Source organism: Nelusetta ayraudi, unplaced genomic scaffold (genome assembly GCF_046127955.1).
Source record: "Nelusetta ayraudi isolate G7.1 ecotype Tasmania unplaced genomic scaffold, CSIRO-AGI_Nayr_v1 ptg000020l, whole genome shotgun sequence".
NCBI lineage: Eukaryota > Metazoa > Chordata > Actinopteri > Tetraodontiformes > Monacanthidae > Nelusetta > Nelusetta ayraudi.
The window spans coordinates 777501-791981 of NW_027466070.1; the positions used below are offsets into that span (position 1 = coordinate 777501).

A 14481-nucleotide genomic window follows, 5' to 3' on the forward strand; every position below is an offset into this window, starting at 1 on the left:
ACGGCACTCCGGCTGTCGCAACATTGACGGATTTGTTGGCGCTGATATGAAAAGCTCACATTGTGGCTTTACGGTACTGCTTGGCTGATGTTAAGGCGTAATTGTGCGTCTTGTACAGCTCTCCCTTCATGCTTCATCACATGCCTCTCATTCACTCCGCCGTGTCCCGGAGCTTCCACGTAACGCATGTATAGAACATTGTCGGCAGCCGCCGTGTCCTCATCTGCCCCCCCTGCAGTTAGCCAAGCTGAACGTGGAGGCCCAGCGGGTGGAGCGCGAGCTGAGGGATGAGCTGGCCAACAGCGTCAGCAGAGAGGCCAGCGACGCCGACCGCGGCAGGATCGGCGAGCTGGAGAAGGCTGAGGCGGAGCTCCGCGTCGAGGTGTCCAGGTGCGCTTATGTAATCTCGCCAGAAGACGCTGCGCAGACGACCGAGAGTTTACAGCAGTTCAGCAGGGGGCGCTGTCTGAAAATTTCATTTGGATCTTTGTGATTCGAATCTCATTTCTTCATCAGAATCACTGTGGTGTTTGTTTTTATTCTAATTTTTAAATTTTTTTCTTTTTTTTCTTTTTTTTGTTCACAGGCTTCAGGAAGTGTCGGATGTGGCCGTGATGCAGGCGTCGGCTCTTCAGGCTCGACAAAACTCCCGAGGGAAGGAGGTCGAAGCTCTGCGGAGGGAACTGCTGGACTACCAGGTACCTCAGAGAACACAGCAAACACAGCAAACACGGGCCAAAGCTTTTGCTCCCAATAGAAATGGCAATACCCAAATATTACCCAAACTATGACGCCAAGCAAGGCTTGAGAATATATAGAAAAGCACACTTACACATTGCATCACCGTCATAGTTGAATAAAACGTAGCTTCCCCAAGCACCATTATGAAATCATAATTAAGACGAAGCAACTAAGGCCACTGATACTCTCAAAACTCACAAAAAAGGCGATTTTTAGAGACACTAGTGAGCTTTAACTCTTGTCCAAACTTGTCCAGTAAACTGTGCATTGCCGCCGCTTGGTAGGAGAGACCAACGATTGAACTGTTAAATTATTAAACAATTGAACACGTTGGCGCATCTGCTGCACCAGTGCGCCACGGTATGTACATTTTAAATTGCAGATGATTGGGCAACTAAACCTTCATATTCTCCTTCAACCATCGTGGGTTCGTCGGGGTGGCAGCCGGATCTCCGGGTTGGGTTCAGTCTGTAAGGTTCTCAGGTTCTTATCCAATCACAGGACACGTACGTGCAAAATTCAGATCTGATTGGCTATCGCAACTAACTGAGGTCCTTTCACTGACAGCGGCAAGCAGATTTCATGGCACCTGGCAACACCAGCTAGCTGGAGTATGATTGGATGAAAGCTCTACCGTAATATACGACAATGGAAGCAACGCGACCAAGTGGATATTACACGATGTGAAAAGAACAGACTATGGAGAATAACTTCATCATATTCACTGCTTCCTATACTTTCACAGTATTCTTGATGTTGTTTACTGGAACACACCTTTGTGTTATTATGAAGCAAAATCAAGGGGAAAAAAAATGTTCTTGATTTGATTCTGCAAACATTCTGCAGCGATATCTTTGTCTTGCATTCTCCTTTTTTTAAAAAAATATCTAATAAATCCAGGCTGTTTCCGTTCTTGATTTTTTTACTTCCTTGTTGATACGGGCTCCTCCCCTACTTAAAAAGCACTTCCAATCACTGTCCCGTCCTGCCCCGCAGTCGCAGTCCGACCAGAGCGCCCTCATCGCCAAGCTCCACCAGCACGTGGTGGCCCTGCAGCTCAGCGAGTCGGTGGCCCTGGCCAAGCTGGCGTCGGCTGCCTCCAGTGTCCAGCGGCTGGAGGCCCACAAGCTCCGCGCCGAGCAGCAGCTGGACGGCGGCGAGCGCGCCCTCTTCCTGGCGCGGCAGGAGAGCAGGAACCGCTCCAGGCGCCTGCGCCAGACCATCCAGGCGCTGCACAGGCAGTTCGCCGGGGCGCTCCCCCTCGCCCAGCAGGAGAAGCTGTCGGCCACCCTGGCCAGCCTCCAAGAGGACAGAGCCCGGGCCCAGGTGGAACGGAGGAGGGCCGAGGAGGAGTGGAGGAGGGCGGAGGGCCGGGCCGAGGAGCTGCAGCTGAGGCTGCGAGGCCTGGAGGAGCTCGTCGCCACGCTGAAGGACGTGAAAGGGGCCCTGAAGGTCGGTCGCCGGTTCTGATTGGCTCTGGTCGGAATGTCCCTTCGCAGCAGCAAAAGGAACTCAAGGAGCCTCTGCTTGGAAAATCAGGTGATGGAGTGGCACAAGAAGATGGAGGACATCCGGCTGCAGGAGCTGAGGAACGCGAGGGAGCTGGTGGCCCAGAAGGAGGAGAACCAGTACCTGAAGAACCTGGTGGCAGAACAGGAGAGAAACATCTCCTCGCTGGAACAAGACATCGTGCATCAAAACATGGTGAGGATCAAAAAAAAAAAGCAGGTTGGTTGAAGTTGGCTTTCCGACATTCAATTGTCTTGAGCTTGACCCTTTGTGATGTCACAGAGGGCACTGATAACTCTAGCAGGTCGGTGACAAGATGGCCCTCATCTGTGTCTCCTTCCAGACATGAAGGTGGTCCAACACAGAAACACGAAAATGCAGCAGTTTTAGCAGGAGGCTGTAAACACAGGGCTTGTGTGCTGGACCATTTTAATACTGCTTTCTTTAAATAATTGATTGTTTAAATACATTCAACCAATTTGCCAGGGCGCAGGGTTTTTTTTGTTTTGTTTTTGTTTTTTTATAAACTGCTCCTTTATTGAAACCTCTGGAAGTGTGTCGCCCTTGCGGTAGTCAACTCTGATCTTGTCCTTGCTGCTCCAAGCGTCAAGATGAACAGCAGCTGGTCTGGGACCAGCGCGAGGTGGAGCTGGAGCGTCAGCTGGACCAGTACGAGAAGCACCAGAGTGACATCGTCGGCAGGACCGGGAAGGTTCGACCGGTCTCTGCACTCCAACGTTGATACTCCTGCAGGTAAACCACCAACTGAACGCTGTATTTTTTTCTTTCAAGTCCGAAGATGGGACGGGACCTCTGCCAGACCCGAGTCTTCCTCTCGCTCAGCAGCTGGAGTTTGCCTTGGCCAAAATCAGAGAGCACGTCCGCACCATCTCGGACACCAAGGCCGCCTGCAAACATCTGGATGAGGTGCAGTTGTTTTTCTTTGTTTGTTTGTGTTTTCGTGCTCTCCAACCTGACGCCTTGACCGCGCTCCCGCCCCGAACCGCCCGCAGAAGCTGAAGGAGAAAGAAGCGGCGCTGACGAAGGCCGAACAGAGCCTGGTGTCCAGGGACCGGGTCATCAACGAGCTGCGCCTGCGGCTCCCCGCCGCCGCCGGCAGGGAGCGGCTGCTGGCCGAGCTGGCCCGGCAGGAGGAGGTCCAGCCCGACGGCCAGCCGGCCCTGCAGCTGGCCCACCAGTCCATCAAGGACCTGCAGGGCCGGCTGGACAAGAAGGAGGACGTGCTGAAGAAGAGCCAGAGCCAGCTGGCTCAGGCTCGACGGGTACGGCCACACCGCGGCTCAGATGTACTATAACACTGCATCCTCCGTGGCGTATTGATTTTAAAAATGCAGGCAAACTGTGTGGCAAAAAAAAGAGGCACTTCAACGACGACGAGTCGATGATTTTTTTGTGATTTGGCGTTGTTGACTGAATATAAAATTCAACGTCAATTAAATTTCAATTTATTTAGGATGGCCCCTTGTTGTCAAGGGGGTCCCAATACAGACCCAAGAAAATAATACAAAACATACAATACAATAATAAACAACAGATACAAAACTTACTGCTCTCCGACTTCCACAGCCCCCAAGCCCCGTCCACCTCATCGCAAGCAAGAAAACCAGGAACAATGGTTGGAACAATACAATACACAATGAGGGAGGGGCATTAAAATACCATTACATTTTTTGAATTATACAAAAAAATAATGATAAAACAAAACAAAATAATATGAAAAACAAAAACAGGTTCGATCTGAAGATTAAAAAAAAGAGTTGATGGACTTTAAAAAGGAATGGAGATTAATCCAATCAGGTGGAGCTTTGTACCGACCTGCGACCTCTTTCTGTCTGAATCCCAGTGACTGTGAAAAAATGGTGTAGTCAAATATGCTGCATTCGTTGTCTCAGTTTTTTATGGTTTCTTTCTCTTTTTTTGAACAAAAAAATTGCATTTTTTATCGGCCCAAAAAAACACATTTCTGGAGACAAATTACATTGAGAAGTAAGTGCTCCTTAAAGCAGGAAGGCCATAAAAGGGACTAAATTTAAAGTTAAAAAAAAAAAGAATTCAGTCCCTTTTATGGCCTGTCCTCTATGCTTACATCTATAAGTACATAAATACGTGTACATAGAAGTACATAGAGATGGTTAAAAAGCCACTTTTTTCACAAGCAACTTGTGACATTGCAAAGAAGTGTGGAGTCGTTTTTCAGTGTTGGCTAAAGCTGCCGTCAGTGAGAATGAATCAATCTCTAACAGTTAAATCAGTTCAAGTCGCCTCTTGTTTGTTCTGTCTGTGTCATTAACACAAAGCTGTGTTGTCTCCAGGAACAGGAGGATATGATCCGAAGGCACCATGAGGAGCTGAGGTCGCTGCACGAGAAGTTGAACCTGCACACGGACACGTCGCTGGACCACTTCAGACAGACGGCGCTGGTCCGTTCGAGCCGCTCGGAAGCCTCAAAGTCACAAACGCCGCTGCATGTTTATTTTTTTTCCCATCTCTCCGTCTCTTAAGGAGTTGATGAAGAAGCCCAGCCTCAAGGTGCCCACCAACAAACACCTGGAGCGGCTGGCCGAGCTGGAGCAGACGGTGGCAGAGCAGGATGCCTCGCTCTCCTCCACCACGGGGAGGCTGAACGCTGCCGCGGCCGAGCTGGACAGACACAGGGCGTCCAGGGAGACGCAGGCCAGGAAGCACGGCCACGAGATGTCCAAGTGAGCCACTCTTTATGGAATCCAAGGGGTTTTGCCACAACGCTGTGGTCAGCGGCGGCGACAGCAGCAGCAGCAGCTGGCACTAGTATAATTTAATGTCCTGAGATAATGAATTAATTTCCTTTACTGTCCGTGTCTGGAGATCTGGATTTATGGATCTTGTTGTCTCGGGAAAAGCAGGTCAAGATGTTCTGAATGCAAGACTTTTTTTTACACTAATGAGTTAAGAAGCCGGCTATGCTAGCTGTCATTAGGCATTCTTCCGAGCAAGTTGTGCAGTTTTGTTTTTTTTGTTTTTTTGTTTTGTTTTTTAAATTGACCGTATAGATAGATCATAGTTCCTAGTATGTTGATAATAGTTGTAGTAGTGGTGTTGTAGTACTCGGGATTGGTCCCAAGACTGCTCTCCAGAGGGTCTTGTCTCGGTCTTGGACTGGACGGACTCGGACGGACGGACTGGACGGAGTCTTGACCGGAAGACCGGTCAAGACTCAGCCAACACTACAGTCACAGATAATAAGCAAAAAGAGTCCAGCTGCTGCCATTTTACGCTCTGTTTGTGACACCCAGAGTGACACACCCCCTTATTCCTAGTTAATTATTTTTTTTAATTTTATGAAGCAAAGTTTTTTTGAATGGTTCAGAATTGTTGGTGAAGAAGCACAATGTTCAAGAAAAGAGAAAAGAGATGTTGCTGTTCGGTTTGGAAGCAAACTGCATTTTTAATTGTTTTGTTGTTATTTTCCTTTGATGTATAAAGTCTAGTGTGTAAAGCTAGTAGTTCCTGCTCACTAAGCCACTGCTCTGTGATGATGATGATGATGATGATGATGATGATGATGATGATGATGGTGGTGCAATAATAGGAACAGGGAAACACCTTGACATAACATCGCGGTGTCAAGCTTTATCTTGCTGTTTCCAATGAGCCGTAACTGAGCGATAAGAAACAAAAAAAAAACTCAAATCAGTCGTGGGCCCTCAGAACCTTCCATTTAAATAGACGGCGCAATGGCGCCCCTGGTGTTCAGTCGCTGGTAATGACACGTGTGCATCTGGGCCGTGCTCTGCAGGCTGGAGGAGTGCCGCGCCGCCCAGGTGAAGGCTCTGACCGCCGAGATGGAGGAGCAGAGGAGCCACATCGGCCAGATGGAGAAGGAGGTGAGCTGCCTCCAGATGGAGCTGGCGGCCCAGAAGGAGGCCAACATCCGCTCCCCCAGCAATACCATGAAGAACCTGGTGGAACGCCTGAAGGCACAGCTCGCCCAGAAGGAGAAACAGCTCAAGGTTCTTCTCCTCCTATGTTTTTCGGGATGTTTGCTCTCTGTGTTTTGGATGTGTGTCTGATTCACAGGAACGCATGCTCGTTAGATGTCTTCTCCAGCTGTAAGTCAGCACCCAAAAGCCTTTAATGCATTTATGCATTTAATTTAACATAACTTAATAACCCAGCGCGTCCGGACCCAAAACAATAACCATTACTGCACATAAAGTTTAAAAAGTATATATAAAAGCTAAATGCTTTGCTTTTATGGTCGCTGCCAATGAAACCCACTTCCCCTGCACTCAACCAGTGCCAGCTGTCCTCAGGGGACGGCACGGACAAGTTGCCTCATATATATATTAGGTTATGTTATATTAACTTATACTATCTCCACTTGAGCTATGTTATTTTGAATTGCATCTTGTGATATGCACATATTTGCTTGACTTCACTGTAGTTGCCCAAATAAGCTGTGCTTCTTCTACGCTTTCTTTTCTGTACATTTTCTTTTCTGTTTTTTATTCATTTTGCTTCTTTAAATTTTCTTTCTATCTTATTTTATATTAGGGATATGTATGTATATATATATATATATTTTGATGAGCGATTTTGATATATATTTTGATGTATATATATATATATATATATATATATATATATATATATATATATATATATATATGTATATATATATATATATATATATATATATGTGTATATATATATATATATATATATATATGTATATATATATATATATATATGTATATATATATATATATATATATATATATATATATATATATATATATATATATATGTATGTATGTATGTATGTATGTATGTGTATATATATATATATATATATATATATATATATATATATACATATATACATGTGTATGTGTACACATACATATATATATATACTGTATATATATATATGTATGTGTATATATATATATGTATGTGCATATATATAAGATGGTCACAGGACAGACACATGGATGCTTGGTTTTGGGAGTTTTTTTCCCACAACACGTGAGCTCAAGCAGTCGCTGTGAGATTTCTGAACTACCTTGCTCGCCTTCCCGTTCCCACTCAGGCTCTCAGCAAGGTCCTGCTGGAGCTGCGGGCGGAGATGACAGCCACGGCGGAGCAGCAGGTCATCACCAGCGCTGCGCAGAAGGAGGAGACTCTGAACGTGCAGGTGCTGGTGGACAGACACACCAAAGACCTGAAGGTGGGGAAGAGCTTCTTGTTGGGACAGATGTTGGATGTCGTCTCGGACCCGTGTGTCTGTGATGCCTCCAGAAAACATGTTGATCGCTCATCAAAAGTGGCAGTTTGAATCATGATAGTCCATAAAAAACTGTAAATCTCTTTCACTTAAGTCTCCTTAAGTACGCCGTACTTTCCCTCTCCCAAGCTTGCCAGTGAACTACAGTGGCCTGCAAGCACAAACCTGGGTACTTCGTTCACCTCCTTCTTTGTTGGTTTATTAGCGTCCCCCCTAAATACGAACTGCACTGTCAGGGGGGCTGGATTGTCCATCCACGACTTCCTTAGATATATGTGTATATTCTTATTTACATGTAAGGGCAGGAAAACCAGATTACTTTTATCGTACCGTGAGTATACACTTTTATTTTGTGGATTTATGGGTTGTATGTGAAGCTTTTACCAATATAAGAATCATAATTTAAGGCAAATTGTACACACTGGACCTTTAAGTTAAGGCGACTGGACGTGTTCTCGCCATCTTAAAGACGTTTTGCTAAAAGTCTACAAGATCGCGAGAACATGTCCAGTTAACCCTTCTTAACTTAACCCTTCTGCGTTGTGATTTATTTATTTTTTTATTTTCTAATTTTAAAAATTCCATAACCCCTCTGCGCAGGCGCGCGTGCAAGAGCTCAGCGACGACCTCCAAGCGGCGCAGGAGTCGTCGAGGGCGGCCCGAGGCCAGGAGAGCAGCCTGAAGGAGGAGGTGAACCGGCTGAACCAGGAGCTCCAGAAGAGCCAGCGGCTCCAGCGGCGCCTGCAGAGCGAGAAGGAGGCCCAGGAGCAGGACATCCAGGAGCTCCAGAAGCAAATCAAGAGGCTCCGAGGCGCCCTACAGGTCAGCCGTACGGCGCCACCGCCTGGTGGAGGTCAACCTCCATCACTGGCCCAGCTTGTTTTTTTAATGTTGGGGTAAAACGTTCACAAGGATTTAGATCCGAGCGCATCCGTCACTTTCGGCTGGAGATGAGCAGGGAGCGCGTTGTCTTGTTGCCTGTGGAGAGACGACACTAATTAATCGCTTCTGCAAACTGTGGCGGCGGCGGCTTCACAAAAGGCTCCTTTCACCCGGTTGCGTTGAACACAGAAAGGTCGACAGGTCGGCACACAGCAGGTCGTCGGACGAACCTGCCAGACGTTTTCGCTCGCAGATATTTCACTGATCTGACGGCCTGGAAACCCAAAAAGAGTCCCTGTGTTTTCTTTGGCCTACGGGTGTTATTTCACACTTGTCGGGATCTCAAATCAAAATATCTCTGAGGAAAAGGAGAACCTCTCGAGTGATGATATAGGTTCCTGTTTTCACAGATATTCACAGAATATGTGTTCACAGAACCACCCAGATGGAAAAGAGTCGACCGTGGAGAACCTCCAGAGGAAGATCCGCAGGCTGGAGTCCGAGCTGGAGAAGCGACCGGAGAAGAAGGACGGAAGGGACGACCGTGACAAGGTGGGTCGGTCGGTCGATTGTCCATGATGAGCTGCCGCCGCCGTGTTGATCACCGCCGTGTTGATCACCGCCGTCTGCTGCCGCTGGTTTCCCAGGCCAAAGAGGAAGTGGTGCGATGGGAGGAGGGCAAGAAGTGGCACGGCAAGATGGAGAGGATGAAGAGCTCGCTGAAGGAGAAGGAGCGAGAGAGCGAGTCGCTGGCCAAGCAGCTCGGCACGCTCAAGGAGCTCTTCGCCAGGTGAGCCGGTCAGCAGCTTCCGACAGCAAAGATTGGTTGGGTTTTCAATTTTCATTAAAGTCCCTCTTTAATTTCAACAATTTATTTCAGCGTTCAATTTTCCTTAATTCACGAAATCTTTGGTTGTCTTACGCTTTAAAAAAATATGACTAGTGTATTTAATAAATTGCAATATATTTTCTTGTCACTCCAGGCAGGACTTGTATTGTTGTAGATGATAAAGTTGCACAAGGATAGAAGGTGTTTTTTTTCCCCCACTTCTCGGCAGGCTGGAGCAGGAGAAAGTCGCGATGCAGAAGAAGCTGAAGGCCCGAGGGGTGACGGCCGACCAGGTGGTGGCGCTGCGCTCCACTCAGGTGGAGCAGGAGATGGAGGAGCTGAGGAGGAAGAACGCGGAGCTGGAGACCCAAATCCGTAGCATCAGGTGACCAATCCAGTCGCGTTTGTGTTGCAGCTCCCCCTAGTGGAGAGATTATTGCAGTCGGAGCGTCATGACTTTGGAACGTTTTGCTTTTTTGACGCCCGCAGGCAGCAGCAGGCGCTGCCCCGTGACGACGCCATGGAGACGCTGAGCGTGAGGAACCGGTTCCTGCAGGAGAGGGTGGAGTCTCTGGAGGAGCAGATCTCCAAGGAGCCGCTGTCCAGGCCGTCGGTAGGTGGCGCTCTCACACACGCTGAGGCAAAAGTTTATTTCAAAGCTGTGATTCATCGCCGGTCCCAGACACTTCATTCCTTCCTACCTTCCTTCCCTCCTTCCTTCCTACCTTCCTTCCTTCCTACCTTCCCCCCTTCCTTCCTTCCAGCCGTCGCTGCTCCTCACCATCTCTCTGTTTATCATTTGTACTCATCTATGCTCCGCCCCTGACTCTGGCCCCGCCCCAGACTCCACCCCCACCAAAGGGCGAAACCCCCTCTCGCTTGAGCCAAATTTGCTCCGCGACGTTCGACCTGGAGGACGAGTTGCGCCCGCGGACTCCCGACCCCGAGGCCGTCGCAGGGGACGTCCCGGCTGACCAACATGGGCGGGACCAAGAGCGGAGCCGCAGCCTCAGCGAGAGCGGAAGCTCCGCATCCGTGGCAGGAGAAGAGCGGCGGAGCCACGGAGTCGAGAGCGCCGCCGCGGGCGAAGGAGAGGATTTGAGAGGAGATGAGGAGGGAGGAGGAGGAGCAGATGTTCCTGCCAGTGCCGAAGGTGATTTGGTGGAGGGAGGACAGGAGGGACAGACCTCGAGCAGAAATCACCCAGAGCTCCACAAGCCGGCAGACGGAAACTCCAAAGAACGAGCAGAAGGAGAAGAAGAAGAAAGAGGAGAAGGTGGAGGAGAAGAAGAAGAAGAAGGAGGAGGAGAAGAAGGAGGAGGAGAAGGAGAAAATGAAGAGGCAGCAGAGCTGAGAGACGGAGCAGCGGAGGACGGCGAGCCAGAGTCAGAACTCGCAGCGGCTTCACCACCTGCTCCGCCTCCTCGCAGCAGGAGAAGAAGGACGGACCCCCATCACCATCCTGGACGCCAGCCGGACATCAGACCTCGGGGGGTCCCCAAGGTCGTTGGGAAGGTCAGCGGCTGTGCTGTGGTAGCAAAACCAGACTAGCCAGTGGCTTCTTTTAGACACAGACGACCTTCCCTGACCTTCACCCTCCAGAACGGAACCGCCTTTCCTCCTCGTCCTCCTCCTCCAGCAGTGGTGTTAGCCCCGCCCCCTCTGCTCTTCCCCCTAAACAAACCTCCCATCAATGATTTTTTTTTTCCCCCCTTGTGAAACTCCCGCAGACGTCGGGACGCGGCACCGGCACCCCGTCGCAGCGAGAGCAGGACGTCCAGAAAGAGAACCTCAGGCTGCAGTCGGAGAACCTGGAGCTGCGCTTCCAGCTGGAGCAGAACGTCAAAGACGTCCCGCGGCTGAGAGTGAGAGGGACCTTCACACACTTCAGCTTCCAACAGTTCACTCAGTGTCGTGACTTGTTGCTTCTTTTTACTTTCCCCTGCTTCTCAGAATCAAGTGTCAGACCTGAAAGAGATGAACGGCGCTCTGAAGAAGGAAGTCGTGGAGCTGGAGAAGAAACTGGCCCATATTCGTGGAGTTCGTGTCTTCGTTTCCTCTCTCGATTGATTTTATTGTGCACTTTGAGTTTGAGTCCACATTTGTGTCTAGTTCGGAAAAAAAAAAACAAATTGAAAAAACAAATTCTGACTCCGCCAGGCCGGCCAGAGTGGGAAAACGGTGCCGGAGCTGGAGAAAACAGTGGGCCTGATGAAGAAGGTGGTGGAGCGGCTGCAGCGGGAGAACGAGAACCTGAAGAAAACCACCGCGGCCGCCAGTCCCGACCGAGTGGCCGCCCTGGAGAGAGAGAACGCCGAGCTCAAGGTTGACAGCTCGCGCCGATGGGAGGGGGGGGGGAGTGGGTGAGACAGCTGACCTCTGACCTCCGACCTCACCGCTCTGCTCTGCTCTGCCCTTTTCATTGTGAAGGTGGACGTGGAGAAAGTGAAGAGCGACGCCGAGGCCGAGCTGGCGTCCAAGCTGGAGTCCAAGACCAGAGGGCTGGAGAGGGTCGTCCTGGAGAATGAAAACCTGCGGCGGGACATCAGAAGGGTGAGCAGCAGCAGCAGGGTTTAGTGGTGGTGGCTACACATGAAGCGTGGAGGTTTTAATCCCGCTCCATCTCAGTCTGTTGTTGTGTCCTTGGGCAAGACACTTAACCCACATTGCCTCGTGAGAACGTGAGTGGATGTTGGACGGTGGTCAAAGGGGCCGTCAGTCTGCCCCAGGGCAGCTGTGGCTACACGTAGCTTCCCACCACCAGTGTGAACGTGGTATTAATGAATAATGGGTTCAATGTATAGCGCTTTGAGTGCCTAGAAAAGCGCTATATAAATCTAATCCATTGTTGTTGTTGTTGTTGTTATTATTATACTTTGGCACGTGCTGCATCGTCATCAACCGGGTCTGCAGCCGAGAGTCAAGTCACGAATCATAGCCAAATATTCATTACAGAAAACACATGATTGTCATTATTATTATTCATGAATTATTATTGCAGATTATTCTTCCTAAAAGAATGACAGGCGGGGGGTGGTATCCTCGCCCTTTGTGACATCATGAAGGTCTGATTTCCCAGAGCGCACACTCTTTGAAAAGTAGAGCAGAACAGAAGAAGTGAATGATGGACTTTTTTGATTTGTGTGGGACATTAACTGATGAGATGGAACGTTGGTAAACCTCGTTTTGCGTAATATGGCATTGTTGCGTCATTCTGTGTGCAGAAAGTTATTTGCCATAAACTCAAAACTGTTTCTATGAAAACGTCACAACTGCCAAAGCGAAACGTTCTCCTTTAATTAGCGTCTTGTGAAAGGCCAGACTGTCCTCGTCGTGTAACCCGTGTGCGCGGACGCCCCTCCCCCCCACCCCCGATATCTCCAACCCCCGACAGGAAGTGGAATCTGCCGAGAAGCTTCGGGTGAGCAAGACCAGCCTGGAGGTGACCAATGAGAAGCTGGAGGCGGAGCTGGAAGAGACCAAGCGGCGCCTGCAGGCGGCTCTGGCCACGCCCGCCGCCGCCTCTGGCGTGGGGACGGATGGCAGGAAGTCGTCCGTGCTGGCCAGGTAGGCGGCCCGCAGGCCAACACTCACTCCGTCAAACCCCCTCCTGACTCTGCCGTTCTGCTGCTACGGTGCAGAAGCAGCCGAGGGATGTTTCCCATTTTTATTGGGATCCACCAGTTTTCAATTAACTTCATTCCCTTAAGTGAGACTCTAAACACTTTTTAAAGCATCTGCAGATTATTTTTTTTTGCGTCTTTGTCTGTTCAGCTGCTAATCCACAACATGTGCAGTCGACTGGGAAGAGATCTGGAATCGTCTGCTCATATTTCGCCTTCGTATCAGCAGCTGATGTCGACTCCACGTCCAACATCTGTCTCAGAGAATTATTCACGTTACTGTTTTTAAAGCTCCCCCACTTGCCCTCCGTATTGATTACACATTCCCAGGTGCCTCCCTGAGTGAGCGAGAAGAGAGAGAGAAAAAAAAAAAAAGGCTTCTTTAAAAAAAAATAAAAGCGTGCGACTTGCGCTGGTCTCTGCAGGATGTTTGAGAACAAGATGAAGGAGCTGGAGGAGGAGCTCTCCCTCAAGACGGCCAGGGTGTCGGAGCTCCGGCGGCGGCTCAAGGAGATGGACGAGGGCGAGGAGCGAGCCGGGCGCCGCATCAGGCAGCTGGAGGAGCAGGTGAGGGCAGGAAACAGTCGTCCGGAGCCCCCAGGGTCAAACTGTACTTTTTTTTTTGTACGCACATTCTGAAGGAGATGGCATCGGAACAGTGGTTCTCAACTGGTGGCGTCCTTTCCATGAAGTTGCGACACAAATGTATTCCACAAAAATAAAAACGCGAGCCTCCTTTCTGTCATTGAATTGAATTGAATTGTGTGGAATACAAAATAAATGCCAACATTTTCTCTTTTTCTCTAACATCCCTTTTAAAAAAGTTAAATTATTATTATTAATAATAATAATGATAATAATAATAAAAATAATAAAAATAATAATAATAATAATAATAATAATAATAATTTTAAAAAAAGGAAGCGGCTCCATGACCCACTTTTGCGTCGCAACCCACCCGTTGAGAAACGCTGCATTAGAACGTCTATGGAAACAGGTTTGCAGAATAAACTGTCAACGTTCAGCTGACGTGAGCGATGAGCTGCATCAGATCATCCAGATCAAAGAGCAGCGTTCCCATTGGCTGCCGGCTGACCTATAGGAACAATCACCACACGGCCACGTGACAGTAATCCCGGTCACTCTGAGTCAAATTGTAACGATGTGCAGCTCAGGACACGGTGGTGAATATCATGGTGTGCTACAGAATGATCTGTAATCGCACACTGACTGTCACCGTGCTGACGGCTGGGTGTTGGAACTGAGACTGCGTTTGTTCTCAGGTGGACGAGTTGAAAAAACTCACAATTTCCAGAGCGACCAGCGCTGAGCTACAGAAGGAGAACGCGGAGCTGAAACGGAGGCTGAGCGCCAACAGCGAGCGCTACGGCGAAACGTCCTCCAAGCCAGGTCAGTCTGAGGGGGTCAGTGGAGTCCAACTGCTGGGACAATAAACCAGGTCTGACAGGGAGGAAGTTGTCATTTTTTATACAGTAAAGCAAAAAAAACATTTTCACAGTCCATCCATTTGCTGAACCCGCGGGCTCTGCTGGAGCGCATCACAGCTGTCATGGGGCGAAGCAGGGCGCGCACACACACACACACGCACA

General features: G+C 49.1%; 1 protein-coding gene across 4 annotated transcripts in view; it reads left to right on the plus strand.

Moving 5' to 3' along the window:
- The window catches only part of cep290 (centrosomal protein 290), a 30539-nt gene that overhangs the window by 14995 nt on the left and 1063 nt on the right, over positions 1-14481 (plus strand). For 3 of the 4 annotated variants that reach the window (XM_076027220.1, XM_076027221.1, XM_076027222.1), the window contains exons 27-50: positions 239-390; positions 587-698; positions 1738-2193; positions 2281-2445; positions 2855-2962; positions 3043-3177; positions 3264-3533; positions 4584-4691; positions 4774-4973; positions 6047-6260; positions 7343-7480; positions 8138-8359; positions 8855-8971; positions 9067-9209; positions 9478-9633; positions 9738-9861; positions 10092-10763; positions 10979-11113; positions 11202-11288; positions 11409-11573; positions 11679-11801; positions 12643-12815; positions 13297-13438; positions 14155-14281. In XM_076027220.1, coding sequence (XP_075883335.1) covers positions 239-390; positions 587-698; positions 1738-2193; positions 2281-2445; positions 2855-2962; positions 3043-3177; positions 3264-3533; positions 4584-4691; positions 4774-4973; positions 6047-6260; positions 7343-7480; positions 8138-8359; positions 8855-8971; positions 9067-9209; positions 9478-9633; positions 9738-9861; positions 10092-10763; positions 10979-11113; positions 11202-11288; positions 11409-11573; positions 11679-11801; positions 12643-12815; positions 13297-13438; positions 14155-14281 — 4444 coding nt within the window. The remainder of the gene's footprint in view (positions 1-238; positions 391-586; positions 699-1737; positions 2194-2280; positions 2446-2854; positions 2963-3042; positions 3178-3263; positions 3534-4583; positions 4692-4773; positions 4974-6046; positions 6261-7342; positions 7481-8137; positions 8360-8854; positions 8972-9066; positions 9210-9477; positions 9634-9737; positions 9862-10091; positions 10764-10978; positions 11114-11201; positions 11289-11408; positions 11574-11678; positions 11802-12642; positions 12816-13296; positions 13439-14154; positions 14282-14481) is intronic. The other variant, XM_076027223.1, reaches the window with a different exon arrangement.